This window comes from Vulpes lagopus, chromosome 2 (assembly GCF_018345385.1).
Source record: "Vulpes lagopus strain Blue_001 chromosome 2, ASM1834538v1, whole genome shotgun sequence".
NCBI classification, from domain to species: Eukaryota; Metazoa; Chordata; class Mammalia; order Carnivora; family Canidae; genus Vulpes; species Vulpes lagopus.
Window position 1 is genome coordinate 166977813 of NC_054825.1, and position 27396 is coordinate 167005208.

At 54.5% G+C, this 27396-nt stretch overlaps 2 protein-coding genes across 8 annotated transcripts in view; both read right to left on the minus strand.

The window, feature by feature from the left end:
• Nucleotides 1-23728, minus strand: LOC121484978 (CLK4 associating serine/arginine rich protein). Of its 3 annotated transcripts, XM_041744880.1 has the most exons (21): nt 23657-23728; nt 22288-22415; nt 14509-14606; nt 14013-14114; nt 13716-13795; nt 11551-11635; nt 10307-10455; nt 9382-9478; nt 8343-8421; nt 8177-8250; nt 6862-6903; nt 5704-5919; nt 5298-5588; nt 3525-3782; nt 3184-3223; nt 2780-2840; nt 2478-2536; nt 2357-2403; nt 710-792; nt 403-427; nt 1-153 (listed from the first exon to the last, which is right to left on the minus strand). In XM_041744880.1, exons 2-21 carry the CDS (start codon nt 22384-22386, stop codon nt 111-113), a joined length of 2028 nt encoding a protein of 675 aa, XP_041600814.1. In that variant the 5' UTR covers nt 22387-22415; nt 23657-23728; the 3' UTR covers nt 1-110. The 3 variants fall into 3 exon arrangements, 1 of the variants encoding a protein (XP_041600814.1); XR_005986165.1 differs by lacking the exons at nt 1-153; nt 403-427 and having other exon boundaries at nt 3180-3223; XR_005986164.1 differs by lacking the exons at nt 1-153; nt 403-427 and having other exon boundaries at nt 2478-2840; nt 3180-3223.
• A 193-nt stretch (nt 23729-23921) lies between these two features.
• RELB (RELB proto-oncogene, NF-kB subunit) overlaps nt 23922-27396 on the minus strand; it is a 30984-nt gene continuing 27509 nt past the window's right edge. For all 5 annotated transcript variants that reach the window (XM_041744883.1, XM_041744882.1, XM_041744885.1 and 2 more), the window contains 2 exons: nt 27213-27290; nt 23922-24742 (listed from right to left, as the gene is read on the minus strand). In XM_041744883.1, the coding sequence (XP_041600817.1) occupies nt 24354-24742; nt 27213-27290 (467 nt within the window). In that variant the 3' untranslated portion in view covers nt 23922-24353. The remainder of the gene's footprint in view (nt 24743-27212; nt 27291-27396) is intronic.

Below are 27396 nucleotides of genomic sequence, written 5' to 3' on the forward strand. Positions count from 1 at the left end.
TTAAAGGGAATTAAATAACGAGTGATTTTATTTAATTGGAGATAAAACCAGCAGCATCACAGCCTGAGCCCTCACCCCACCCCCATCCTCCTGCCCCCCCACGCTTCTGCCTAATGTCGGTAATGGGGACTTCGAGATCGGGACCTTGAGCGCCTGGAGAGAGAAATGGGGGACCCCCCATGAGGGCTAGGTAGAAGCAGCCATGCTGTGCATGCACATGCACGTGTACACACATAAACCAACACATTCGTGACCACGGGCATCGGTGATGGGCGAGCAAGCTGCAGAGGGAGGGATGTTAACCAGGGATGAGACCAGCCTGTGCGACTGGAGGGGAACACGGTGGAGATGGAAGAACCAGGGCAGGGACAAGGTCATCTTCAGGGAACTGGGATGGCTTACCTTCGGGAAGAACTGTATTCTCGACCTGGAAAGAAAAGAGAACAAAGCAAATAAATGCCCAGGGGCCAGGCTCTGGGGTGGGACTTCTGGGGCTGCCTCTAGCTGAGGCAACTCCTATGCTTCCAGCCAGTCCCCTCAGCCCACACCGATGCGTGGCAATGAGCACTGCTTTGAATACCCACAGTTCCCTTGTGACTAAAGCAAGTGTGTGGGTCATGAGAGTCTTAACTGATTGGGAGGAAGGTAACATGGAAAACATACCAGGGGTCTTTGTAGCCTGATTCTGAATGACCGTGGGGATACTCACTGTAGCGGGGGGAGGGTGAGCGGCTCTGCCGGCTGTACTGGCGTTCCCATTCTTCTCTCTCCTTCTCTCTGCGTTCCCGCTCCCTGCAGGGGGAAAGGCAGGCATCAGCATGCGGCAACATAGAACTTGGCACAGACGGGTTGCCTGCCCAGAGCAGGTGCTTCCAACATCCCGGTCTAAGTTGCAGAGTAAACCCAGGGGCAGGTAGTACCCCTATCCTTGCTAGGAAATGAGAGCAAGCACTGGGCTCAGGGATACAGGCTGGGCAGAGCCAGGACTGGAATCTCAGCCTCACTTCATAAGGCCTGCTGAACAAAAATACTGGATCGAGCTGGAAAGTTCGATCTTTTTCCCGGGCACACTCAGGTGCTCTCAAAACACAGGGACGCGCACACTAAGTACTTCATCAGCTTTTGTCAGAATGCCTGGCGCTCACGACCCCAAGGGCTGTATTTATTGGGCCCCTTCTGCTCGACTGACCCTGATCTGACTAAATTCACCCAACAAGCCTGTGAGGTGGGACAAACTATTCCATCCCTGTTTAGCTGGTAAGCAGACTGAAGTCCAGACAAAAAGGCCCACAGCTGGTGGGCAGCAGAGGCAGGACCAGAACTCAGATCCGACCAACCATGATGCTGAGTCCTGGGGCAGTGATGGAAGCAGGCAGCATCCTCAGAGGCCCAACACACGACGGGAGGCAATAAGCAAAAATGGTGACAAATACAACCAGCAGGCTTCTGACATGCTAGGCACCATGCTGGAAGCCCTACAGAGGAAGGAGTCTCGGCTCAAGGGAAGGAAGCTGCCTTCCTGAGCACTCAAAACAAGCAACCGGTGACATGGCCAGGCCACTCACAGATTCCCCTCCTTGTCAGCACTGAGCACTCAGGCCCCCAGTTCTGCCCACTGGCCCTGAGGGGGCCCACGCTATCCGAGCCCTCGTTCCTGAGCTGCCCTGTGAGGTTGTCACCAAGGTCCATCCTGGGTGCAGAGCACAAAGTGAGGCCTAAGAGTACCAGTGCCCACCCCGGGCACCCTGGTCACAGAGAGGCAGAGCTGGGACCAGACTCCACGTCCACCTGATCCAGGATGTAGGCCTGTCTGCTCTGGAGGGAAAAGCTGAGAAACAGAAGGGCAGAAGAGAGGAGCGCATTTCCCTGCACTAGGAAGAACTTGCCACAGGGCTGGCTTGCTGAGCACCACCTCTGTTCAGGGGGCTGAGCGCACAGCAGGATCCCAGCAGACGGGCCTGCCCTCTCGTCCACTCTGGGGAGACCTCAACAATGAGTGAGGAAACAAAATGGTGTGAGCCAGAAAGGGGTCAGCACTCCAAAGGAGACACAGCAGGCTTAGAGGACAGCATTCTGGGGTGCTACTCTAGACAGGACAGCCAGGGAAGGTCCTCAATGAGTGAAGCCAGAAAGGAGAAAAGCAGAGGCCCCGAGCACCCAGAGCACCAGCTGGGAGGGGCCACAGCAGCTAGAGTGGGCAAGTGGAGGACAGAGGCCCAGAAAGGCACTTGGACTTTCTCCCACCCCGAGGGCAGAGCAGGCAGCGGAGCTCTAGCTATGAGCCAAGTGATGGGCAACGGTGGGCAGCCCAGAAATGATGGGCTGTGGCCCAGACACGGGAGCATGATGGTCTTACTTCATGCGGATCTTGCGGGCCATGGCTCGAAGCTCGTCTTCCCGCTCCTGTGGCAGAGATGGCTGTGAGGGTGGGCCGGCTGGCACCCCACCCCGGCCCCACCCCTCACTCCCACCCTTACCTGGCGCTCATGTTCCTGCTGAATCATCTTCTCCTGGGCTGCCTTCTTATCCGCCTTGACTGGTGAAGGAGATGTGGTGGCTGAGGGGTACCCTCGCAAGCTCCCCCTCCCTTTCCCAGATGCCAAAACTGAACCGAGAGGCCAGACGGCCACGGCCCTGAGCATGGTGGCAGCGGAACAGCACGCACACCAGCTTCTCCCCAGAATGCCACCTCATTGATGCCTGTCCAGGAGCAGGCAGGGCCGAGGCCAGGCTGGAAGGCTGAGGAGCGGGGAAGACCAGAGGTAGGGGCAGGACGTACACTGCCTGTTCAGGGCTTTCTGCATCCTCAGCTTTAGCTTCTCCTGCGGCGTCAGCTTGGGCTGGGGAAGGGGGAGAAGAAGTGGGAGAGGGGGTGGGTGTCCGGAGCTCCCACAACCCACCTCATCAAGAGCCTGGGACTTGCAGGGGCACAATGGGACGAGGGACCAGCCGCAGACGCCCACCACAAGGGGCTGGGAGGCCTGGGGGCAGATGGAGCCCTGGTGGATGGTAAGGAGGGGAGGGGGACACGGACCTCCCGGAGCAGAGCATTCCCAGCTCGCTTCAACCTCAGGGCTGGATCTCCCGGCCCCCCTCGGGTCCCCCCTGCAGGCCCACCGGGCCCAGCTCTCGGGCACTGCTGCTGGCGGGAATTAGACGGGCGAGTTCCAAATTCTTACTGACTTTGGCAGCTCCTGTCTCTTTACCAGCGGCAGGTTCGGTCCTGGGAGGAAGAAAAGGACAGCTGCCACCTCGGCTCTGCCCTCAGACCAGACAGCCAAGGCCCTGGGGCCCACACACACCTAGGGAGGGACTGTGGCCCTCCTGGATCCCTCAGGACAGGGCTGTGTCCCCTGAACCTTCATCCAAGACAAGGCTATGACTACTCAGAACCCCATGACAGAGCTACATCCCTCTCCAACCTCCTGTGGCAGGACCAAGCTCTCTTCAAAATGGGAACAGTGGAGCTCGCCACCCTTCCCGAGGCTCACCACTTTCTTCACCCCAGCCCTGCCCCTACTCACTTTTTCAGCTTCTCGCCCACGGCAGGGGACGCCGCCGGCCTGGTCAGCTTCTCTCTTGGGGGTGATGGCGAGTGGCTCTGGCTGCGGCTGCGGCTACGGCTCTGGCTGCGGCTGCGGCTTGGACTGGGACTGCGGCTGCGGCTCGGGCTGCGACTGCGAGACGGGCTAAGGGACCAGCTGCTGCGGCTGCGGCTACTGCTGTGGTGCCGGGGACCCCGGCCACCCCGCCTGTATCGGTCCCCGGAGCGGGAGCGGCTCCTGGGGGTATGGCGGGGCAGATGGGGGGCTGTTAGGAGCCAGGGACGCCCTCCGCACACCCTGTCCTGGCTCTGAAGCTATAGCCTTCTGGCTAGGCCCTACAATAGGTCCAGGTGTGATCACTAGCTCCTCCCATCAGCTGCTCCCTGGCCTCGCTCCGTGTCTACACAGAGACCACCCTCCAGATACAACCACCCTGAGACGGCTCCTTGCTTCTCACTCATGGGACATGCACTCACCTCTTCCCCTGGGAGGTGACCTCTGGGATAGCAGGACCTGGCTACCCAGCAGTCCCCCTTTATACACTGTGACCAGGTCTGGGTACCTAGGCACTGTGGCCTCGTCCACACCCTTAGTACCTTCTTACCTTGCTGGGATCCAGTGGGGACCACCCCCTAGCCCACTCTCCCCACCTATCTACAGCACAGATCCACAAGACCCAGTCTGGAGACATGCAGCGCCATCCTTTCTCTGTTCTGGATCCGGGGAGCTCCTCAGAAAGGGCTCACCCTCAGGCTGGTGTTCAAGATGTGGCCATGCCCCCTCCCTTCCCTAGCCTTTCTCCTGTGGCTGCGCTGGGTCAGGCTACAGGCAATGACCTGGAAGTCAACTCTAGGCCACACACTGCTTCTGCTGGAGATGTCCAAGTTTTTACAAACTCAAATTTGTTGGCAATGTTGAGAAAATAAACTATCCTTTCAAAATCCAGACTCTCAACTTCTCTTGAAAGAACAGAAGATAAGCCGACTCCAAGCCTGCCACTGCACAGCTAACGCCCTGACTGGAATGGGACACGTGTACCCCAGTTCACCTGGGGCCCACCTGGCCCATTTATTTTACCTGCCAGCCCCTGTAAGTAGCTGACACTTGAGACACATGCCACAACACAGGTGACAATGTTGGTGACAGTAGCACTCGCCCAACACTAGGCCCTGTACTGAGCATTCACACGCATTACTTATCACACCTTCATGATGACTCAACGAAGAGGACACTATCCTTACTTTACAGATGAAGAAAATGAAGCCCCAGAAATTTATGAGCAGGGCCAGAATTTAAAGCCAGACAGCCGCTCCCCAACCCAATCTCACCCACTGAGCCATGGCATGGGTGGCCCTGATCTCACCAAGTAAGAGTTCAGAAAGGGCATTCCACCCCCCTAGATGCCTTGTTTCCTATCTCATCCCAGCTCTAAAGGCCAGCCAGGTCCCCACTGCAAACTACAGGACACTCAGGAGTGTCCATACAAGTCTCTATACCCCCGCCTGGAAATTCCCCACAGGAAGACCAGCTCAGTCTCCCACCACCCCGACCCTCACATGGTCCTGAGAATGTGGCCATGCTCTAAACCACGTCACCATACGTGGAGAACAGAGGGCACATCTCCCCTGCAAACCAAGGGCTTCCTCACAGAGCAGCAGTGGCCTGGTCCCCTCCCTCAAAGCTGGTCTCGCTCACACAGGGCTGTGCCTGCCCTCAAGTCCCCTGCCCCCCACACACATCAGCACCACACACCTGCTTCTGCGCCGAGGCCCGTAACCACCTCGCCGGGCCGGCGAGCGGGAGTACCGGTGTCCATCTCGGGAGCCCCCACCTGAGTGCCGCCGGCCGCGGCTACGGGACCGGGAATAGCGCCGGGAGCGGGACCGAGAGCGGGACCAGGACCTGGAGCGTGAGCGTGCATGGCGGCCAGAACGGTAGTAACCCCCGCCACGGCGGGAGCGGGAGCTGGAGCGAGAGCTGGAGCGGGAGCTGGAGGTCCTCGAGGCAGAAGAAGAGGAGGAGGAGGAGGAGGAGGAGCGGCGGCTGCAGGCGGGGCACGGAGGGCCGGTCAGCACGGGCCTGGGCCGTGGCCCCCCACTGCCCCGGGTCCCCCCCATGGTGGCCGGGGCGTAGAGCGGGCAGCGTGAGCGTTACCGACCGGGCGCTGGCATTACGTCCCGGTGCGGGGCCGCCGGGCTGGGGGGGTGCGGGGGGCTTCCCTGTGGTGGCCCCTGACGCGGCTGCCGCTGCTGCCGCTGCGGCCGCCTCCTCATCGCTGCCCCCAAAACTGGTGATGAACGTGATTTTCTCCTCACGGCCTGGGGTCGGGGAGCGGGAGCGGGAGCGGGACTCAGAGCTGGATTCTGAGGGTGACCTGTGGGGCAAGAAGGAGGGACTCAGCTGCCAGGCTCCTGGGGAGCTCACTGGCTAACCACATACAGTACAGTCCCCAAAACGAGGACACAGTAGCACCAAGCACGACTAGGCACCCAGCATGAACGGACAGAGCTAAAGGGCAGAAAGAAACCCAGCCATGCAAGAATTTGACTCAACCACAGAGCCTCCTCAAAATAAGAAAGTGAGTGATGGCAAATTGTACTGATTTTATGCAACTGTTAAAAAAGGGTGAACATATCTACAGATTTAACCTGGAAAGATCACTTCAACCCAGATGTCAATCAAGCAAGTTCTATAAGGTTAAGCGTGGTACAATTCCATTGTTATAAAAGAAAAGTACCCATATTCCTGGATTGGCTTACCTGGACCTGACCCTGTACCCAAACATACCTGCCTCATCTCACCTATCCTCCCAAGAGCCCAGAGCAGCAGGTCCCTCACACTGCACTCTGAAAAGCGTGCTCGGGTCAGACTGCCATCTGTACACCCTCAAGGCCTCTGCCCCCACCACTCCCACATCCCGGAGACAAGCGTGTGCCAGGGTAGGCCCTTCTGTGCAACATTTCTCACTGCTTGTTTCCAGGAGTTTATATCAAAGAGACTTATGATTTCTGCATCAGGCCTTTCTATCATGCTTGGTCATTTTTAACATATGACTACATCATGATTAGATCAGGAAATTAAAGATTCACGTTTAAAGAAAAAAAATTGAGAAAGCAAAATAATATTCTGGAAGCCAGAAAAACAATTCAGACCCGCAGATGACACCAGGCGCTAAGACCCGCCCCCCCCCCCCAAACACACTGCCCAGTCTATGATCACAGAACAGCCTACAGGTTGCCCCCTACCACCCCTTCTCCCCAGCATTGCTCCTCCATCAAGTTTGCTGGCTGCCCCTCCTTGGGCCCTGGGAACTCACCGCTTATAAGGGTCGTAGGTGGGGCTGTCTCGGCGGGCATAGCTACGGAGAGAAGAGCGGGACAGGACAAGTAGGGGCTTGGGATCTGAGTAGGCATGGAATTGGGCCCACTCCCCCAGTCAAGGCACCCAAGGCCAGGTACCAGGCACAGTGAGGAGGGGGCTGCTGGCCAGGTCTTACGCCCTGCCTTGATCCCTCTGCCCACCCCACCTCAGATCTGTCTGAAGCCTGAAGCCTGGCTACACCCCACAAACAACGTTCTGGGCCCTTCCAACCCCAAGCAACAGGGACTCCAGCAGCTTTGGTCCTGCCTGAGCTCCGGACCCCAGACAAGCATCCCTCCTGCTACTCCAAGGCCCTGGTTCTGCAGCCCGGGTCTCGGCTCATTAATAAGGACGATGGTAAAACTAGAACAGCCACAGTGACTTAGATGCTCCCTATGTCCTGAGTGCTTTACTTCTGTGAACTCAGCTGTTCTTCATAACTCTCACATGGCTGCTGGGATCATTCACCTCAGAACTCAGCAAACTGAGGCCCAGAACAGTACAGTCACTCACCCAGCATCACACAGACCCTGTGGCCCTGAATCCCCACCTTTACGCACTACACTGCGCCTGTACAGCGGGGAGGATGATGGCAGGAATCAGTGGGGCTTTTCCAGACCCCACATCAAGCCTGGAGCCCACAAAAGACTGCTTCAGTTAAGCCCCACAGCTATCCTCAGGTATTCTCCTTAACCAGAGATGGTGCAGCAAAAAGAGGTGTGGGTTTGCACTGGGCCTCCAGGACTAAGAGGCAGCAGCAGGCTCATCTGGAAGCCCCTCAACCTAGACCACCTCATCCCAACCTGCCCCAGACCTTAAAGTGGGCACTGGTGCTCCCCCAAACCTGGGAGGTGATGGTGCCCCCTTTCCAAAGGAGGCAGCTGAAATTCAAGAGAAGTCACTTGCCTCAAATCTGACAAGGATACCACCCAGGAGGAGAAGCACATAGGAGTTCAGGGACAGACCTGTTTCCCTTGACTCTGCTCTCAACTCTTTAGCTACCCCACACCCTTTCCCACTGGTGCCTGTGATGCCTGGCAAGAGTCCCAAGTCCAGCAGGTGAGGGGAGTGGCTGGCAGGGCAGGGTGTCTACATGCCCCTTGAGGCCTTTCCTCCCCTAAACCTTCCCCAATTACTGCCCTACTAGGAGGAATCGGTTCACAAGCCCAAGCCTGCCCCCAAAGGGGGCCCCTTAATGAGCCCAAGCTCCCTGCCCCTGAGCCCTGAATGAGGCTGGCAGGGCAGAGGCACAGGGGAGGGACCTAGCCTACCTGGGTGGGCTGATCTTGCGGCCCCGGAGTCGCTTTTCCCGGAACTCCCTCCGCTGGCGACGGGAACGACGGCCCTGGAGAGTTGTGGGGGAGGGGGGCACTGTGTTAATGAGGGATGCACCCTCCCTGAGGCAACCCCCACCCCCCACCCCGGCCCGGCTCTCACCGAGTACATGGCCTTTTCTTCCTCAAGGGCCTTGGCGTGCTTGATAGCCTCTGCCTCTTCCTTGTCTTTCCGGAGCATCCTGCAAGGGGAGGGGGGTCACAGTGGCGAAGGGGTGGCCATAGGCAGAACTGTTGCAGGAAGTGAGGAATCCCACACCATCCTGGGGTCTCTCAATCATTCAGCATGATTACTGAGCACCTACTGCACGCGGATGCTATTTTACGTACTGGGGATTCACTACTGAAAACAAACAAAAATCTTGGCCCTTGCGGGCTAACGTTCTAGGAAGAAAACAGTGACCAAGGTAATGGGACGAGTAGTACGTTAAACAGTAAAAAGTTAGATGGGAAGACTGACTGCAGAAGGAGGAAGGAAGTGCCAGGGAACATGTAAAAGCTGCTACAGCTTTCAAGAGGGAGGTCAGGGAAGCCACATGGAGAAAAATGACAACTGAGGAGAAACCACAGGGAATAAGTTGCAAAGCCAACACTGCAGTGGCCTGAAGTCTGGTGGAGCCTTAGAGGCTACACAGGGGTGGAGTGTGTGGGTAAGAGGAGGAGAGGACCAGACACGTAAGGTCTTGTGGCCGTGGTGAGGACTCTGGGCGCCCGAGGAATGGGGAAGTCATGGAGGGTTCTGAGCAGAGGGTGCCATGTTCAGATGGGATCATTTGGATTCAGACCCAATACTCTGTTAACTGGGGCCATTCTCTGTGAGACCTGCATGCACATCAGCAACTGTGAGTGAGTGAGCCAGTGACTGAAGCCTCCTCTCCACCAGAGGGTGCTGTCCACCAGGCCCAGGAACCCGGGGAACTTTTAGGGGTCAGAGGGCCGCAGGTCACACGGAGTTGGGTAGAGCTTCAGTTTCCACACAGGCAAAGCCTGGTCAAAGTACCATCCCATATGCTCCGGAGCCTGTGCGTGTGAAGCCGCATGGGGCTGGGCCTACCAGCACAGAGGAATAAAGCAGCTGTGAGCAACAGGGGTGAGGATGGACACTGGGCCAGAGTGGAGGAGCACCGGCCAGCAGGCCTCACCTGACAAAGTCACCATCGGCCATGCCATAGGTCGTGGCCTGCTTGTTGAGATCTGCCACCTGCTCCTGGTTCAGTTCGTCCACATCCACCTCCACGTCTGCACCAAGAGAAAGGCTGTCAGGGGCCAAAGCCAAACGAGAAGACCGGGGATGAGGGGGCAGTGCCCCGAGAGATGGGGGCACGAGAGGATGCCCACCACACTGGAGGCCTCTGCAGGGAGGGAACGAGTCAGCTCATCTCGGCGTCCCCAGGCGGCCACAGGGTTGGCCGGAGGTGAGCACAACCAACGGCAAGGGGCGTTAGGTGGGGGTGGGGAGGAGATGCAATGCATGAGGACCCAAATGAGCACTGAGATGGGCGATCGAGACCAGTGGACCGAGCGATGTACCATGTGTCGATGGGGACGGATGATGGGGTGAAGATCTGGGTGAGTAAGAAGTGTTTAGGAGCTAGATACACTCTGAGAAGGGGATGGATGCCTCACATACGTGTGATAAGCAGCAGCTGGCTGAGCGGATGAGGTTAGACAACTGGAGCTACCAGTATTTGCGGGGAGCAGTGAATGGCAGGGTCAGGGTGGGGGGAGGTGAGGGATGGCTCTGGACTGAATAAACACATGTTCTCCAGAGGAGAGACAAAAAGAGGGAGACAGAGAGGCTGACCCAAGTAGAAAAGAACGGAAACAGAACCTAGGTGGGGACAAGGTCATAGAAGTAGTATCCTAAAATGAAAAAGGAGAAATACAGAGAGGGAGGCCGACACAGAGGAGCACATGAGTAAGACATGGAGAGGCTGGAGTGCCCTGAAGCAGGGACGGGAGAAATGGGGCTCGTAAGTGCGGGGTGTCCCACAGAGGGTGAGGAACGAGACACGAAAACGATGCCCAGGGACTGCGGGGTGGGAGAGGGCAGAGAGGGGACCCCACCGATGTCGGGGATGACCTCATCTTCGTCCGAGTTGCTCTCCTCCTCTGCTGGTGACTCCTCCTCCTCTGGCTTCTCCACCACCTTCTCTACTTCAGCCACGGTACTGTCCTCATAGGTGTAGCCAATGGAAGCCTTCTTCTCTGCCAGCCTGGGACGGGGGAGCCCATGAGCCAGGAGGGCCACGGGCAGGGTCCAGCCCAGATCCCAAGCCATGAGGGCACACTGACTCCCCAAGCTCTGGCCTCCCAAGGGTGCCCTTGCCTCCAGGCCCTCACACACACAGTCCCTCAGCCTAGAACCTTCTGCACCTGCCTCCTACCAGCCCTTCCCTCTTCCCCTAAGCTCCAGCTCCAAGGCCTCCAGGAAGTCATTCCCTAGGCTGGGTCATGCACCATCCTGAGCTCCTCAGCCCCACCCTTGTTGGGTCATGACTACTGGGGGTCAGGGAGGTCCCAGTAGGCAGGCTCCCTTCTGTCTTCTAAGCACTTGCTGTTAGCAGACTTGAGGGCAGGACCCAGAGTTATCTTGGGTAACAACATGACCCAGCTCTGCCCATAACAGGGGAGCAGCCTCAAGCATGTCTGTTGCTGAATTAATTTAGTCAATAGTCCCAAGCACCCTTTGAGTGCCAGCCTCATCCTCAAAGTGGGATCATGGGTAAGGGTCAGTCACTGAGAAGCTTCCATGGCATCTGTGGAAACTCCAGATGGAAGAAAGGAGTCAGGCTCCTGGACTGCTGTGGGACAGGTGGGCCAAGAGCTGCCCCAGGAGGAAGACAGGGCTACCCCGGCAGAGGGCACAAAGACAGAAGGGAGACTGCCCACCAGCTGCTCCAGGTAAGGCCCCAACTCCCCCCACAGCTTGTGCCTTGAGAAGGACATGGCCTTGAGAAGCCCCCCTCTGAAGTGACACTGGCTGCTGCTGAACACACACAGGGCAAGCACAGAACCACCTACAAGCTCCATTCACTGCAGGAAGAGAGGACTCCTCCTAGCCCTTGTGGCAGAGGAGCACAACAAAAGTCAGAGAGGGAGTACTCAAAGGCAGGACTCACACCGGCGCCTGGGTCCACACAGGCCGCCATTTCCTCCTCTAAGTGTTTACTGAGTTCTTACTGTGTACCCAACACTGGCCTTGACTCTGAGAAAACCGAGGTGGATGAGCTAGATGAGGCCGTGCCCTGGTGGGGCTCACAGTCCTCCTGCCTCCCCCACTGCCACCATGCCCCCAGACCCCAACTCACTTCTTCTTCTCATCCTCACTGGGTCTCTGGAGGCCTCCGTACAGCTCGTCAATGTAGATCTGGTACAGGCACTGCTCCTCTGAGACTGAAGCAGAGTACGAGACAGAAGGGTCAGAGTGGGGGTGAGGGACACAAGAATGCAGAAGGAAGGAAGACGAGTGCAACCCAAGTTCAGCCAGGGGCAAGGTTGCTGGAGTGCAGATAATCACAAACTGTGTGGGGAGGACACAGCAACTGCAGGACTCGCCATGAGACCATAAAGGGGCTTAACTTCTCTCTGCCTGGTTTCCTTTTCTGTAAAGCAGCTGCCCTGGCAGAGTGAGCACTTGGCACTGGAGCAATGCTCCTATTATCCCTGCAAGGGAGGCCTTTGGACCCCTCAAAACTACAAACTTCTGACCACTGGATGTCACTGGGACTTCATGGGCCACTCCACCATGTGCCTCTCTGTGGCTCAGTTTCAATTACATGTGTTTGGAGCCATCTGAGCTCTTGTTTACCCACAACACCTAACTTGGGGAGCTCGGCATTGTGTCAGAGCCTTCTCTGATCTTCCCTGCAATTGAACACAGGGCCCTGACTGGCTGCGGGATCCTGGGCAGGTTCCCTTCCCTCTGTGGGTCTCAGCTTTTCTATTTGTAAAGTCAAGGTGGAGGGCTGAGTGAACCCAGAGGTGACGGAGCACCGTCCCTTGCTCCAGCAGCCCCACCCCCACCCCCATGTCCTTCCTGGTTCCCAATCATGGTATACAAAGCCTGGGAGAGGGCCTTGCTGGCCTGTCTCACACAAGCTGCCTCACTCTCCTTGCTCCAGCCATACAGGCTGCCTGCCCCCATCCACCCGAAAGATCCCAGCCAACCTCTCCTCACCAGAGTTCCTCTCCACCCTTCTCCAACCCTAGCCTCTGTCAAGCACCTCAGAGAACAGCGCACTGTCTGTTTATAACCCCACCTTCGTTTGCAATCACCACCCACTTTGGGGACACTGTGGTTGCTCCCCCCCACCCCCAACTAGACCCTAACCCCAGAGGAGCACCTGCCACACCATAGGTGCTCAGGAATTATAGCAATGCACGAATGCAGAGTCAGACCAAAGGAAGGGAAACTCTGGCTCCAGCACAAGAACCCCCTGGCCTTGGGTGAAAGCAAAAGCAGCAACAGTATCAATGATGATAAATTTCCCTGATTCTAACACCTCACTGATTGCTAGAACTTTGGCAATCTTTGGTTTTAGAGATGCTAGAACACCCATCTTAGAAACAAAGAAATTAGAGAATAGCAAATCCACACTGAGGGCTGACTGAACCAGGCTCAGTGCCAGGGCTTCATGTACCCCTCACCGGGCTCTTACAACCACCTTGGGGGAAAGAAACCATCATCACCACCCTTCTCTGGGAGGAGACTGAGACTGGCCAGGCTAAGGGCCTCATGTGGCCTGTCCTCCTTCTAACTCAACAGGGAAACCCTAAGAGGGGAGGTCTCAGTCCTTCTCAGGAGGGGAGCTAAGGCTCAGAGCTGACCATCAGAAGGAAGCAGTGGTTAAGGGCAGGGTGAGAATCCCAGCTTTTTGGACAGTGTTCCCACCAACTCCTGAGCCTCAACGTCCTCGCCTGTAAAATGGATGCCACTGCTAGATGGTTGTGCAGAAGTGATAAGATAGAATGCAGACAAAAAGATCCAAGTTTGTCAGAGTCCAAACCTCCCCGGGCAACCCCAGAATGGGGAAAACCCTGAGTCTCCGTTTTATTTGTGAAGCAGCATGGTGATGGCTCAGAGGAATGATACCAATATATACAAAGGATTGGCAGATTGTCAAACTTTGTGTAAATATTCTTAGAAAATTCTTGAAAGAAATTTCCTCTTCAAAAGTTACATTCCGACCCAAACAAGCTGGCAGAAACACACAGAGGGATATGATGCGTTCTTGCTATTTTCCCAAATTTTTTAGGACAAAGATCAGAAAGGCAGAGGGTGTGGAATATGGAAGTGACCTCGGCAGGACTATCTTGCTCAGGAGACGTTGCCTGTACTGGGTCCAAAGACAGAGGCCTCAGAAGAAAGAGCTGGGAGCAAACCCCAGGTCCTGTAGTTGAAAGCACTGGAGTGAAAGTGGTCTTCCTGTGTCCACGGCCTCCCTACCCACCCGCCATGCCCCAGCTCACTCACTGCCGGCAAAGTCGTTCTGCACCAGGCCTCGGTAGCGCTCGTAGTTACATTTCCGCTCGTCTGACTCCTGTTCTGGGGAGCTTTGGGGGAGGTCAAGGCCTTGAGATCAGAGGAAGAGGATAGGCCACACCCCAAGCCAGCAGGAGCAGGGGATGAGGAATCTGGTTCAGGCTGGGAAGCTCCCCACTGGCATACCTCCTCCTTCCCAGGAAAGTGACAGGCAGGCAAGGGCTTGGGAAAGAGGGGGGGAGTAAGGCTCAGACTCTCTGCCTGGCAGGCATCAGGGGGGCAGCTTACATGGTGGTGAGCAGCGGCGGGGTGTAGTCGGGGATGTGATCAAGGTGGGCACGGACATCGAAGCGGTCAATCATGTTGTTGGTGTCCCCCTGCCAGGGCATCCTGAAATGGGGAGCAACGAGTTTAGGGTCCCCAAGGCCCACGCCCATTCCCTGTCACCTCAGCTCTCAGTGATATTCCAGGGCCCCACCCTCAACCCCCACTTCTCAGTCTCTTATGTCCCTCATCCCCCTGAATCCACATTCAAGCTCCTGGCCTCAAGAGGGGCCTGAATGGGACCCTGGGAACTGGGGCCCTATTTCTCAGAACCAAGCACAAGTGGAAAACTCGAACCAGGTTCTAGAGGCCACTTGCTAAGCCCCTGTTGTCTTGAAACATCCCCTGTGGCAACCTACTTCCCGTTTCATCTGAGCCTGTGGCCATGGCCCCACCCATTCCCAAGACCTCCAATCCTCAGATACAGACCCTACCTCCTGCCCTTCAAAGTCAGTCTTACATGTTAACGGGGCTCTCGGCAGCCAGGGCAACTGCAGAATCCAGGTGCACCTTGCAAGCTCGTCCATGCACCTGCAGGAACTGGGCTGGGTCCTTCTTCTGCAGGGGGAGAGAGGATGGAGGTCACCACGGCACTGCACTCCCTGCCACCCCCTTGCATCCAAGCTTGGTCGTGAGCCCACCTCTGATGTCAAGTGGTCCATGCTGCAGAGGCAGTCTGACCTGCACAGGGATGGCAGCACTAATGGGGCCACCTAACCCCTAGGGACAGGGGGTCCTGAGATGGTGGAGAAAGGCTCTGAGCTCTGGCCCAGCTTAATGTAAAGTTGGTATCAAGACATCCCCTGACCCTGCCAAAATATGATTCTCCAACTCTTCACCTGCCCCCTACCTCCACTCATTCAGACCCCACTGAATGAGCACACTGAGCACACTGGCCTGGACCAGCCTCGAAAATACCAGGACCACACAAGCACACGCAAAAATGATCAGCAGCACTACTCATCAGAGAAATGCCAATGAAAACCACAAGACACTGTTTCACACTCACCAGGACAGCTAAAACGGGAAGGAGGACAGACGTTAACAATACCAACAAGAACGTGGAGAAATTAAGTCCTTCAGCAGTTAAAGAAAGAACTGCCATACAACCCAGCAATTCCACTCCAAAGGACGTATGTACCCACCAAGGACTGAGTACTTGTACCAACATTCAAGCAGCACGATCCACAACGGCCAAAGACAGAAGCAATCACATGTCCATCAACGGATGGCCGATAAACAAACCGTGGTCTATTCTGACAATGGAAAATTGTCCATAAAAAAGAATGAAGAACCAGGGATCCCTGGGTGGCGCAGCGGTTCGGCGCCTGCCTTTGGCCCAGGGCGCGATCGTGGAGACCCAGGATCGAATCCCACATCGGGCTCCCGGTGCATGGAGCCTGCTTCTCCCTCTGCCTATGTCTCTGCCTCTCTCTCTCTCTCTCTCTCTCTCTCTCTCTCTGTGACTATCATAAATAAATAATAATAAAAAAAAATAAAAAAAAAAAAAAAAAGAATGAAGAACGAACCAACACATGCTACAACATGGATGAATCTCGAAAACAGGATGCTAAGTGAAAGACGCCGGTCACAAGAGGCCACATGTTGTAGGATTCCATTACTGTGAAACATCCAGAATAGGCAAGTCCACAGGACAGGAAGTGGATGAGTGGCTACCCAAGGCTGGGAAGTTGGGGGACTGACTGCTAATGGGTATGGGGTCCATCCAGGCTGTGCTGATGAATATACTGAAATCCACAGAACTGTACGGCTGGTGAGCTGTATCTCAATACAGCCGTTAGGAAGGCACCAACGTAGAGGAGAACATTCCCTGAGTCTGTGCCCCTCAAGCCTGAGACATTATGTGGAGGTCACGATTCCAAGTCATCGTGAGTCAGGAAAGGATAAACCTTGCACCACTGAGCTCCCCAAGAGCGGGGCCCTGGCTGGGATCCTGCTGCGTGCCACATCAGAGGAACCCGCAAGAGCCACGAGAAGGGCTACTAGGGCTACCCACTGAGGGCTGGCCAAGCCCCCAGCAACACCTCCCCAGGGCCCAACCCCTTCTTGCCACACCCGTCTGGCCAGCATGTATGTCCTCTCTCCCAGACCACTTGGCAGCCTCTTCTTGGGTTCCCTGCTGCCAGCTAGCCCTCTGAAGTCCATTTCTCACACGGCCTGGCCTGGGGGTGGGGGTGGGGTGGGGGCGGGCATCATTCTGCTAAGACCTAGCAGCCACATCCCTCTCTGATTTCTCTCCCCCAGCTCTACTCCAGGCACATCAGCCTCTATGCCATTCCTTGACCACTTCCCTGAGGACCTCTGTGCTCGCTCTTCCCTTGGCCTGCAAAGCTCTGGCAGGTGGCTGCCTCGCTTATTTCAGATCTCTTTCCAGAAGCCTTCTTCATCAACTCTTTGGTAGTTTCCTGCACAAGCCCATACTTATTCTCCATCTCCTTAACCCCACCTGTTCTCTTCACAACACCTGCCACCACCTGGTTTTACACTTTGCATTCATTCATCACTCAGCTCCCACACTAGAACATATCTTCCACAAGGCAGGGATCACTGCTTTGTCCACCACGGTCTCCCCAGTGCCCAGAGCAGGGCCTTTCCCACAGGGGGCGCTCGGACCACTGACCGAAGCCAAGAGACAATGAAACCTGACAGATGAGGAGACTGAGCCCCTTCAGGAAAAACCCACCAGCGTCAAGTTCCCCAAAACCTGCACTGCTCACTGCCTCCTCCTCCCACTTGCCACCACAAAGAGCTAAGGAGGTCAGTCACTGATGACCATGGTTAATAATGGGCTACTGTCCATCCTGCACTTACCACTCCCAGGCTGTTGCCACTCAGCAGAGGTGGGATATGCCCAAGACCACAGAGTCCAGCAGGAGTGGCGCTGGGGGAATCCAACCACTTGTCCCGCACCTCACTTCCCTACCTCAATGCCTCATCTCAGGCCCCACAGCTCCCTTGCCCCGTGACAGTCCCTGGCCAAGACCCCCTCTCACCCCTGAGGCTGCTCCTGGCCAAATGCCCAGGTCCCACAGCCATCATGGGACACTGCAATATAGACACTGACTGGTACAGGGAAGCCACAGCTGTGCCAGCACCACAGAAAGGAAAATGCATCATGCAGGGAGTAAAAATCTCAGTCCAGGGCCTGGCTCTGCCAGGAGATTCTGGAAAAGCCAACGAACTGCCCTAAAGACCAGGCCCTGAACTGTTTTATATATATTTCCTTACTCAAACTTCTCAACCACGGGACAAAGGTTAGTGACCTTCCAGACAAGGAAATCAAGGGGCGTGACCCACTGGCTTGAAATCATGCCAGCAACAGAGCTAGGAGTAGAAACCAAATGGGCCTGACCCCCAAATCCACTTTTTTTTAAGTAATTTTTCTTATTCTGGTAAAAGGCTTGTAACAGGGCAGCCCCGGTGGCGCAGCGGTTTAGCGCCGCCTGCAGCCTGGGGTGTGATCCTGGAGACCCAGGATCGAGTCCTGTGTCGGGCTCCCTGCATGGAGCCTGGTTCTCCCTCTGCCTGTGTCTCTGCCTCTCTCTCTCTGAATAAATAAATAAATCTTAAAAAAAAAGGCTGTAACAGAAAACCTACCACCTTAACCGCCATTACGTATATGCTGTTACGTATATGGTACGGTAGCATTGAGTTCCGTGTACCCTGCAGTGCAAGGACTCTCTAGTACTTCTTCATCTTGCAAAAGTGAAACTCTAGAGCCAGTGAAGGACTCCCCCCACCCAGCAACTACCTTTCTATTTCCTGTTTCTAGGGGTTCTAAGGGACTGACTACTTCAGATACTTTGTTTATATGGGATCCTGCACCTTTTTTTTTTTTTTTGGGTGACTGGCTGATTTCACTAGGACAAAATGTTTCCACGGTTCTTCCATGTGGCAACGGGATACCTCTTCCTGAGGCTGGACAGTATCCCACTGTACGGACATACCACATCACATTTGCTTTATCCCTTCACCAGTCGACTGACAGGCTGTTTCCACATCTAGGCTATTGTGACTAATACTGCAAGGAACACGGGGTGTACAAATACCTCTGTGAGATCTAAAATCTCTCCTTAACCATTGAACTGCTCTGCCTCCAGCATCAGATGGAGTCAGAGAAGCTCATGGACTCTTTCATTCATTCATTCAACTGATAAGCAGGCACCCACTACGTGCTAGGGCCCCATTCTAGGGCCACAGCAGTGACCGACACAGCCCTAGCCCCACCTTCACAGCTCACAGGTCAGTGTTGGGGACAGACCCATCCCACACTGTGACGACCTAGAGTGGGCCGCACTGGGATGGGAGAGCCCAGGGGAATGCCTGATTTAGGCCGGGAAGCAGCAGGGATGAAGGGCAGTGGGTCAGCCTGGGGTTCTCTTGAGGAGGAAATGCTTGAACTGAGAACTGTTTATTTCCCATTTTCTTATTAACAGAGAATTCTGTTTCTTTATCCAAACCACTGATTAAAGAAGAAAGCTGACAAGGACAAGCGCCATGACAGAACCAGGGTCAGCTGAGAGAGAGAAGCCACCAAGGACAAACCAGGAACAGAGAAACCAGCCTTGTGTGGACACAACCCATTCAGCCTGCCACCAACTACCTCGGCTTCTTCAACACTTGCCCACAGCCTCCTCTCAGCCCAAGAATAATATGGGACCCACGTGAGCAGCCCCATCCCCTCCTCAAAGCAGCCCTCAGCCACTGCCCACAGCTTGACAGCTCTGTTCTGAATGCTGATCACGTTTGCGTACGGGGACAACGGCGGCTTGTACAGACCCACACCACAAGCACCCCACAGACACTGTTCTTGTTCTGGAAGTTCTTCCCCAGCACCCCACAGACACTGTTCTTGTTCTGGAAGTTCTTCCCCGTCATCCAGTGAGAGGGACTGATAATCCCCACTGTCCCAAGGCGGGGGAGGGAAGAAAGCTCAGGGAGCTCCCCAGCTAACTAGACAAGAGCCTGAAGTCCCTGGCCTTTCAGAGTGACCCAACTCCAGCCCTCTTTCCTCTACACCATGTCAATTCCAGCTCTACCTGGTAGTAAGAACTTCAATAACAAAAGAGCTAGCATTTTACCGCGCAAGTCACCCTGGGCAGGTCTCCACTGAGGTCAATGTGCCCCATCTCAGTGAACAGCCCCGTGAGGGAAGCACTCATCCCCCACCATTCGTGGCAGACTATCAGCTCCAACCAACATCTATTCCCCCTCCTTCAACAGTAACAGACTCCTGATATGTCTGGCACAAGGCCACGCAGAATAAAGCCTATGCCTCTAAGACTCCCCTGCACCTGTATGGGAACCTGCGACTTCTTTCTGGCCAGTTAGACGAGTGGAAGTGTTGTGTGCAAATACCTAGAAACTTTCTTAAAGACTGGCATGAGCATTTTTGCCTCTTTTCCCTCTCTCTTCTTCCCTGGTGAATGGAATGCAGGCACGATGGCTAGAGCTTAGGCAGCCCTCTTAGACCTTCAGACAACACTAGTAAGAGAATCTATGTTCAGCTGAACAACAAAATGGTCCCTGAGCAAGCTGGCTATTTCTGAGCTTTCAGGGGAAAAGGAAATGAACTTCTATCTTCATAGCCAAACCTGACTCTACATGATACATCATTTCACATGCAAAAAAGGAAAACTAGCTCAGGAAGACAGTCACTTTGCCCAAAGTCACACTGGACATAAACAGAAGAGATGGACTTTGAACCCAAAGCCCTAGGTTCAAGCTCTAAGGACCTAAACATTTTACTATTTTGCCTCCAGGATGTGTCACCTGGGAGAAGGTGCTTCACCTTTCAGAGCTTCTACCTCTCCAGCAGAAAGCCCAGGTGAAATGCTAAGAGAGGTCAAGGTTCAGAGACTCTGGATTAGAATGCCAGCTGTGCCCTCTTGCTATGTGACTGTAGATAATGACTCTCTGAGCCTCAGTTCACTCATCTGTAAAATGGACACAAGAACCATGTCCAAGGCTGCAGTGAGGATCTGATGAAGCATGAACCACACGTCAAGCACTTTGCACATAATGGTTAACACATAAACGCTTTAACATCAGCCACTTTTATCAGCGTCATCTTTAATACAGGGATCAATCCCAACTCTTGGGGCCACGCAAAGGACTAGAAAGAACACACCAAAGTAGTGGGCACTGGGTCTGGCACACCATGAACCCTTATTATAGCTCACAACAGCCATTTCTTCCTAAGCACTGTGCTCACAGCCCACACTGGGGCCTCAACTGGGACCAGTACAGACCTGGGCCCTGCCCTCACCATCATGTTACAGTTTTTCCACCACCACCAGAGAGAGGCTCTCCTTCAGCCTAGTGGTTCTTTCCTGGGTGACAGAAGGCAAGTGAGGAGTTCTCAGAGATTCCTCCCCTATGCTAATAGCAGCCTCTGTTTCATTGGTGACTCTCGAGATTCAAAGAAACTATGCATCTAAAGCTCTTCTCACGGAGCCGGGTGCCCAAAAGAAGCAATTAAAATGGTAACTGCTATGAGCAGGTTTACTCATTTACTCTTTCAAACCATATTGCTGGCCCCAACCTTAGGATGCAAAGGTGACCTGGATACTACTCCCCAGTCTTACAGAGCTAGGTATGCGTGTGTTAAATTCCAGGGAGGGGGGCACCTGGGTGGCTCAAATGGTTAAGAGTCTGCCTTCAGCTCAGGTCATGATCTCTAGGTCCTAGGATAGAGCCCCGCATTAGGCTCCCTGCTCGGCAGGAAGTCTGCTTCTGTTTTTTTCTCTCCCTCTGACCCTACTCATGTGTGCTATCTCTCCCTCTTTATCTGTATCTCTCTGTATCAAATGAATAAATAAAATATTTAAAAATAAATAAACTTTAAAGGGGGAGAACAGAGATCTGTAATGGCATTATAGGGGACACCTGACTATGGAGGCTGAAGGAAGACTTCCTTGAGGATTGAGATCCAACAGATGAGCAGTTGTTACCCAGGTATGGGAAGAACACATGCAAAGGCCCTGTGGCTGTATAATTCTGAAAAATAAACTGATATTCTTTATACATCTTCTGTGTTAGAGAAATTGACCCTAGATGATGAAGAGGTCAGATGGTTTGAGTAAAGAAACGAGGCAGAAAGCAGGGTGACATGAGTCTGGGGCAGTGGGGGAAGGGTGCGTAATGCAAAAATCCAGACTGTGCAGAGGCTTGAAGGCTGCCTGGGCTTTCTCTTGAGGGCACTATGGAGCCATGGAGGAGTTCAGAGAAAGAGAAGTACAGTGTTAGCCTTGTGCTTTAGAAAGACCTCTCTAGCCTTGCTGAAGATGATTAATTGGAGGGGGCAGGAATCAAGGCCAGAAGACTAGGTAAGAAACTAAAGCAGTGATCCAATAGTGAACGGGAACATCTATATTAATATCATCTAACAGGAGAATTGAACGTAGTACACAAGTGCCATTTCAAGCTGGGGTCTCAATGGCAAGTAGGAGTTAAATAGGTAAAGGGAGTACAATGCCCGGTGGTGAGAGATATGGGAAAAAAGGTCAGTGGAGCTACCCAAGGATGAAGCTAAGAGGCTAGTAGAGGTCAGACCATAGGGTCTTTTAGGTCACAGGATGGAGTGTGGTCTTCTCTCTAAAAGCAAATGAAGCATCAAACAGGAGAAGTGATCAGATTTACTTAAATGAATATTGATGGCACTCCTACAGGGTGCCCACCCAAACCTCAGGAACAGCTGAGCTTTTCTGGGCACTGCAAATACAGCAGTAAGACAACATTCAGAAGGTGCTCAGTCTTTTTTTTTTTTTTTTTTTTTAATTTATGATAGTCACACAGAGAGAGAGAGAGAGGCAGAGACACAGGCAGAGGGAGAAGCAGGCTCCATGCACCGGGAGCCCGACGCGGGACTCGATCCCGGGGCTCCAGGATCGTGCCCTGGGCCAAAGGCAGGCGCCAAACCGCTGCGCCACCCAGGGATCCCAGTGCTCAGTCTTATATCTGGACCATTCTGAGTGTTACAAAAACTTCCTCCTTCCTGCTAACACCAGCTCTCTACTCTGAGGTCACACTAAACAACACAGTATACTAACCAAGAGAACATCTCTGGTTTTTACCAGTGATTATGCTCAAGAAATTAACATTCTCCTGAGGATATTGGGCTCTTTTGTCATATTTTGGTGTATCTTCAAGTGCAAACCTTACCGGGATGAGCAGGACCCCTGGAAAGTCCCACCCCAGATCAAGGTCAAGTACTCACAATCTTTTCATAGTACTCCCGCCGCCGCTCTGCCCTCTTCTTGTAGTCAACCATCATGCCTCGAAGCTTCCGCTCATGCTTCCGAGCCTCGTGCCACATCGTGGTGAGGCCAAGCTTGGGGCCTCAACCTGGGGAATGACAGGGGGAGTGTGAGATGGGCTGTTAAAAACTATATGGACAGGGATGCCTGAGTGGCTCAGCGGTTGAGCGTCTGCCTTCGGCTCAGGCTGTGATCCCAAAGTCCAGTGATCAATTCCACAGGCTCCCGCGTGGAGCCTGCTTCTCCATCTGCCTCTCTCTGTGTCTCTCATGAATAAATAAACAAAGTCTTAAAAAAACAAAAAACAAAAACACCATATGGGCAGAATCAAAGTCACCTAACAAGCTGGTGATGAGACTGATCCTAAACACCAGCTTCAGGGAAGCAAAATGAGGCTGCAGAACTGTGTGCAAGAGACTGAAGCATATTCCTGACGACTCTGATCCAGTACTTTGGGCGTTCTGAAACCCACCCAACCCCAGGAGATTCTGGAGTGAGCATACCCGGGAAAGGAGTATCCTGGGTTCAGGGCGCTAGAATCACTGGTGAAAGGTTTTGGAATGTTAGGACTGAATGTCTGAAGTGGGGCTTTAGTTCTTCCTTCTGAAGGGAGGTGGACCCTAAGCAGGTGGGGCTTTAGTTCTAAGGTTCTAAGGAGAGAGAAGAGCTGAAATGGGGCTACCCGTGGGGGTTAGGGAGGTAAAGGATGAACGCAGGCGAAGAAGAGAAGAAAGACTTTATGGCAAAAGAGTAGCGGTATGGGGCGCAGGTGGGGGATTTGGGTGGGGGGGTGGCGGGGATGGAGGGCAGGTGAAGGGCGTGGACGGAAGACGACAACGCTTGGAGGAGGGAGGGGTACATAGAGGAGTGCTGTAAATAAAGATCAGAGGGGGACTGAGGTCTACAGACGGAATCCGAAAGGCGGGGGCGGGGGATGCTGAAAAACGGAGTGGAGACAGGGAGGCGGAGCTGGCAGACAGGAGGGGGTGGGCTGCGCTCAGGGGCAAGGCTTGTAGACAGGGGCGGAGCCCGAGGCTCTGGACTGGGCTCGGGGACCGCGTCCGGGCCTCGCGGATCAGGGTAAGATTTTTGACAGGGGGGTGGGGCCTGTGGTAGGTGGCGGGGTCGTACGCGGCGAGCTTGGGCCCGCCGCGGGGACAGGGGCGCGGCCTGAGGCGCGGCAGGCCGGAGGGGGTGCGGGGCCGGCGGCCCTCGGGGCTGGGGCCGAGCAGAGGCTCACAGTAGCCCGGGGAAAGGCCGAGACTGGGGCGAAGCTGGGCTGACGCCCCCCCGAAAGCCAGAAGGTCGGGGCCCACTGCCTGCACTCACCGGCTCGTCGCCGCCTCCCACCGCTGCGCTCGCGCGCGGCCCGCACCGGAAACGGAAGTGGGAGGCCGCACGAAAGGGAGGGGCGGAACGTGGAGAAGCGCGCTTCCGCTGACGCGAAGGGGCGGGCCCCGGGCGCGAGGGGGCGGGGCCTGGACGCGAGGGGCGGGGTCTTGGAGGATGCTGCCGAGAGAGGCGGAGCCGAGGAGATCCCCGCGGGTTCGTGCGTGAGCGCCCTGGGGTCTCCCCAGCGGAGAAGACAGCAGACTCCCAAGGCTCAAAAACTCATCTTTATTGGGAAGACTCACAACAAACAATCTTTATCCCCCACCTTCAAGCTCGGGGGAGGAGAGCTGAGGATCTGCACCTTTCTCCCATTATGTACACTCCAGAATCCACCTGGAGAAGGCGCCCCCACTCGTGGGGGCTGAGGCAACTTTACAAGCTGGTGCATGGGAGCCAAGCCCCTTTTCCTCTCCGGACTCGGTTTTCTCATTTGTAAAATGGGCTCAGGGGAAACCGGTGCTACGGAGCTTCTCACCAGCGCCAAAGATGTCCCATTAAGAAGGATGAGGAGGTCGGAAGACTGACCACTTGGGGGCCCACGGGTATGGAGGTGCGGGACATCCTCGTTGGGTTTGCACGGCCCCTTCCACCTCCAGTCCTCCCCACCCAGCGCCTCTCCTCCAGCACCTCAGGGCTACGTGGCCTCGGGCCCCGGGGACAGGAGGCCTCCCCCAAAGCCCACCTCACGGTACTGGTTGGGGAACATGTTGCTGCCCACAAGGCTGGCAGTGCCCCCGTCCCCGGGGCCTGGGGCCTGATATGAGTCCAGCGTCATTGGCTCAGGGCCGGAAGGCTCTCCAACAGTCGGCCCTGCAGCCCCATTGCCCGTGACAGCGCTGGCTAGTGGCGGCGCGGGCGGCAGCATGTCCAGCATGGTGAAAAGTGTGGGGGCCGTGCTGTCATCATAGGCAAAGCTGTCGTCCAGAAGGTCCGGCCCACCAGGGGGCTCCAGGCCGGGTAGGGACACGGTGCCAGGGAAGAAGTCTGTGTCCGGCAGCAGGGCTGACGGTGGGAGGAACGGGCCTGCACAGATGAGAGGGAAGTAAAATAGGGTGGCTTTAGCATCAACTTCTGGCCATGCCCAAACTCCAGTGACCTAATAGAGCTAAATGCATGATCACCGTGGCCTCCTTTAATCCCAAGGAGAACCCTGGAGTAGGCATTATCATCATTCGCACTTAATAAGCAAATTGAGGTCAAGAGCGCCTGGGTAGCTCAGTGGTTGAACATCTGCCTCCTGCTCAGGTCTTGATCCCAGGGTCCAGGGATCGAGTCCCACATCAGGCTCCCTGCATGGAGCCTGCTTCTCCCTCTGCCTCTCTCTCTCTGCTTCTCTATGTCTCTCATGAATAAACAAATAAAATCTTAAAAAAAAAAAAAAAGCAAACAGGCAAAATAATTCAGTCACACATAGCTGGTAAGTTGTAGAACCAGGGTTCAAACCATGCTTCTGCAGGGCTGGGGAGTTTTTTCCAAAAAATAGGGATGTTGAAGAGGCTCTAAAGTCCTCCCCTCACCCAAGTTATAGAGACCACCCAAAAAGTGAAAGCCCCACACATGGAAGACCTAAATGAGAAGTTCCCAAATTGGAAGGTAAAATTGTATGTCATTATAAAGGAGAGTGTCTTTCTGAGACAAGACAAACCTGACCAGCAAAGGCAAATTATGCTTATCTCAGAAAGACTCAGGGCTGCTGGGACTCTATTTCCCAGCCTCCCTTACAGCTAAATGTCATCATGTGACTTAAGTTCTCCTGGCTGGACTATGGGTGTGATGGCTGGAGCCTTGGCAGCCATATTGGACCATGAGATGGAAAATGAGTTGAAAATGGCAGGAGCTTGGTTGGGTCTCTGATGATCCTACAGCCTCCACACCATCCCAGGACTATCTACCACTGTTTATCTGAGAAGAGAAATATAGCCTGTTGAAGCCCTGTTAATTTGGATTTTGTTGTGAATACAGCTAAACATGATCATAACAAATGCATTCCTGGCATTCCTGTCCAGCAAGTTCCTAAGATCTCCTGAGCACTAACTATGCTAACTATCTGTGCGATATGACCTGACTAGATTCTAAAAAGGACCCTAAGAGGTAAGATTTCCATCTGACAGATGAGATCCAAAGAAGTCACATGGCTAAATTCAGGCTTCAGAATCCAAACTCAGTCTGATTCCAGAGGCCATGCTCCTAACCATTATACTATCATGCCAGAGCAGCTTTGCCCCATGGATGAGAGAGGAGGGCTTTAGGCATTGGGAAACAGGTGTTGGAGGGCGTAGATGAACAGCAGTGGCTAAAGAGGAGACGCTTTGGGACTTGGGGATTGAAGACTGGTGAAGTGGGCTAGAATTGGCGGTTGCTATAGGTAGAGCTCTGGGCATTAGTTACCAGGTACAGTGGGTAGGGGGAACAATAGGTGATACTTGAAACCTCCGCAGTGGGACTGGTTGGAATGATCCAGGCTCAGCAGACTCTGAGTGGCTGGCTGTTGGTGGCTGGCTGGGAGCTGGGTGCCCTGGGGTAGCTGGGGTATTAGGGGACAGCATTCCTAGAGCTAGTGGTCAGCGGCTGGGGAGGCTTCTGATGGCAGCCAGATAAGGCTGCAGTTCATGGGAAGCAGAGGCTGGCATATGAGTTGAGATGAAAGCAGGGGTAGAACAGGCCAGAGGGTGTTTGGGCTAGAGACAGGCTCTGAATTAAGGCTGGTTGGCTCTGACAACCCCTCCCATTTATCTACCATTTACCCCCTGCTATCTGTTCCACATAATATTTTATCACTAATCTACCTGTATAGATGCCCAGGTTCAAGTCCCTGCTCCACCGCAGATGCAGTATGTGACCTTGGCTAAGAGACTTCAGCTTCCCGGGCCTCAGTTTCTTTATCAGTAAAATGAGGGGGGAAGTGATATGATGGTATAGATTCAATGAGTAAACATACACAAAGCACTTATGTACCCATTATATAGTGTCTATAAAAAGAAATGCATTAAAATCTAAAAGGCCAGGCAGCCAGGGTGGCTCAGCAGTTTGGTGCCATCTTCAGCCCAGGGCCTGATCCTGGAGACCTGGGATCGAATCCCACATCAGGCTCCCTGCATGGAGCCTGCATCTCCCTCTGCCTGTGTTTCTGCCTCTCTCTCTCTGTGTCTCTCATGAATAATAAAATAAAATCTTAAAAAAAAAAAATCTAAAAGGCCAATGAGGGAGGTGTATGGTGAAACTTTTCAGAGGAGTCTCTGAGGCCCTGAGAGGTGTAGCAACTTGGTGAGGGTCACACAGCAAGTGAATGGCCCAGCAGACATCAGAGCCTCCTCCAAATGGTGTCCAGAACTGTACTTTCTACTTCATGCTGCTGCCTGAGACGTGAGTTCCTGGCCTTGTGGGACCTATTGGGGGGGGGGGGTTGCTGAAAAGGCCACACACAGGGCTGCAGCTCACCCTCATCCCACTTCAGAGAGCAGGGGCTTGCCCTAAGTGGGGAACCACGACCCACCTGAGCTGGAGTTTGGCAGGAAGTGATCCAGGAAGGCTGGCTTTTTCCTCCGTCGTTTGCTCTCGATGCCATGCGGGTCTGAAGGAAGGCAGAGATGAGGACCCCTGGACCCTCACAGCCCCTCCTCCCCAGGCTAGGGCTTAGCCATCCCCTCCCAGGATGTGGAAAGGGGCAGAGGGGACAC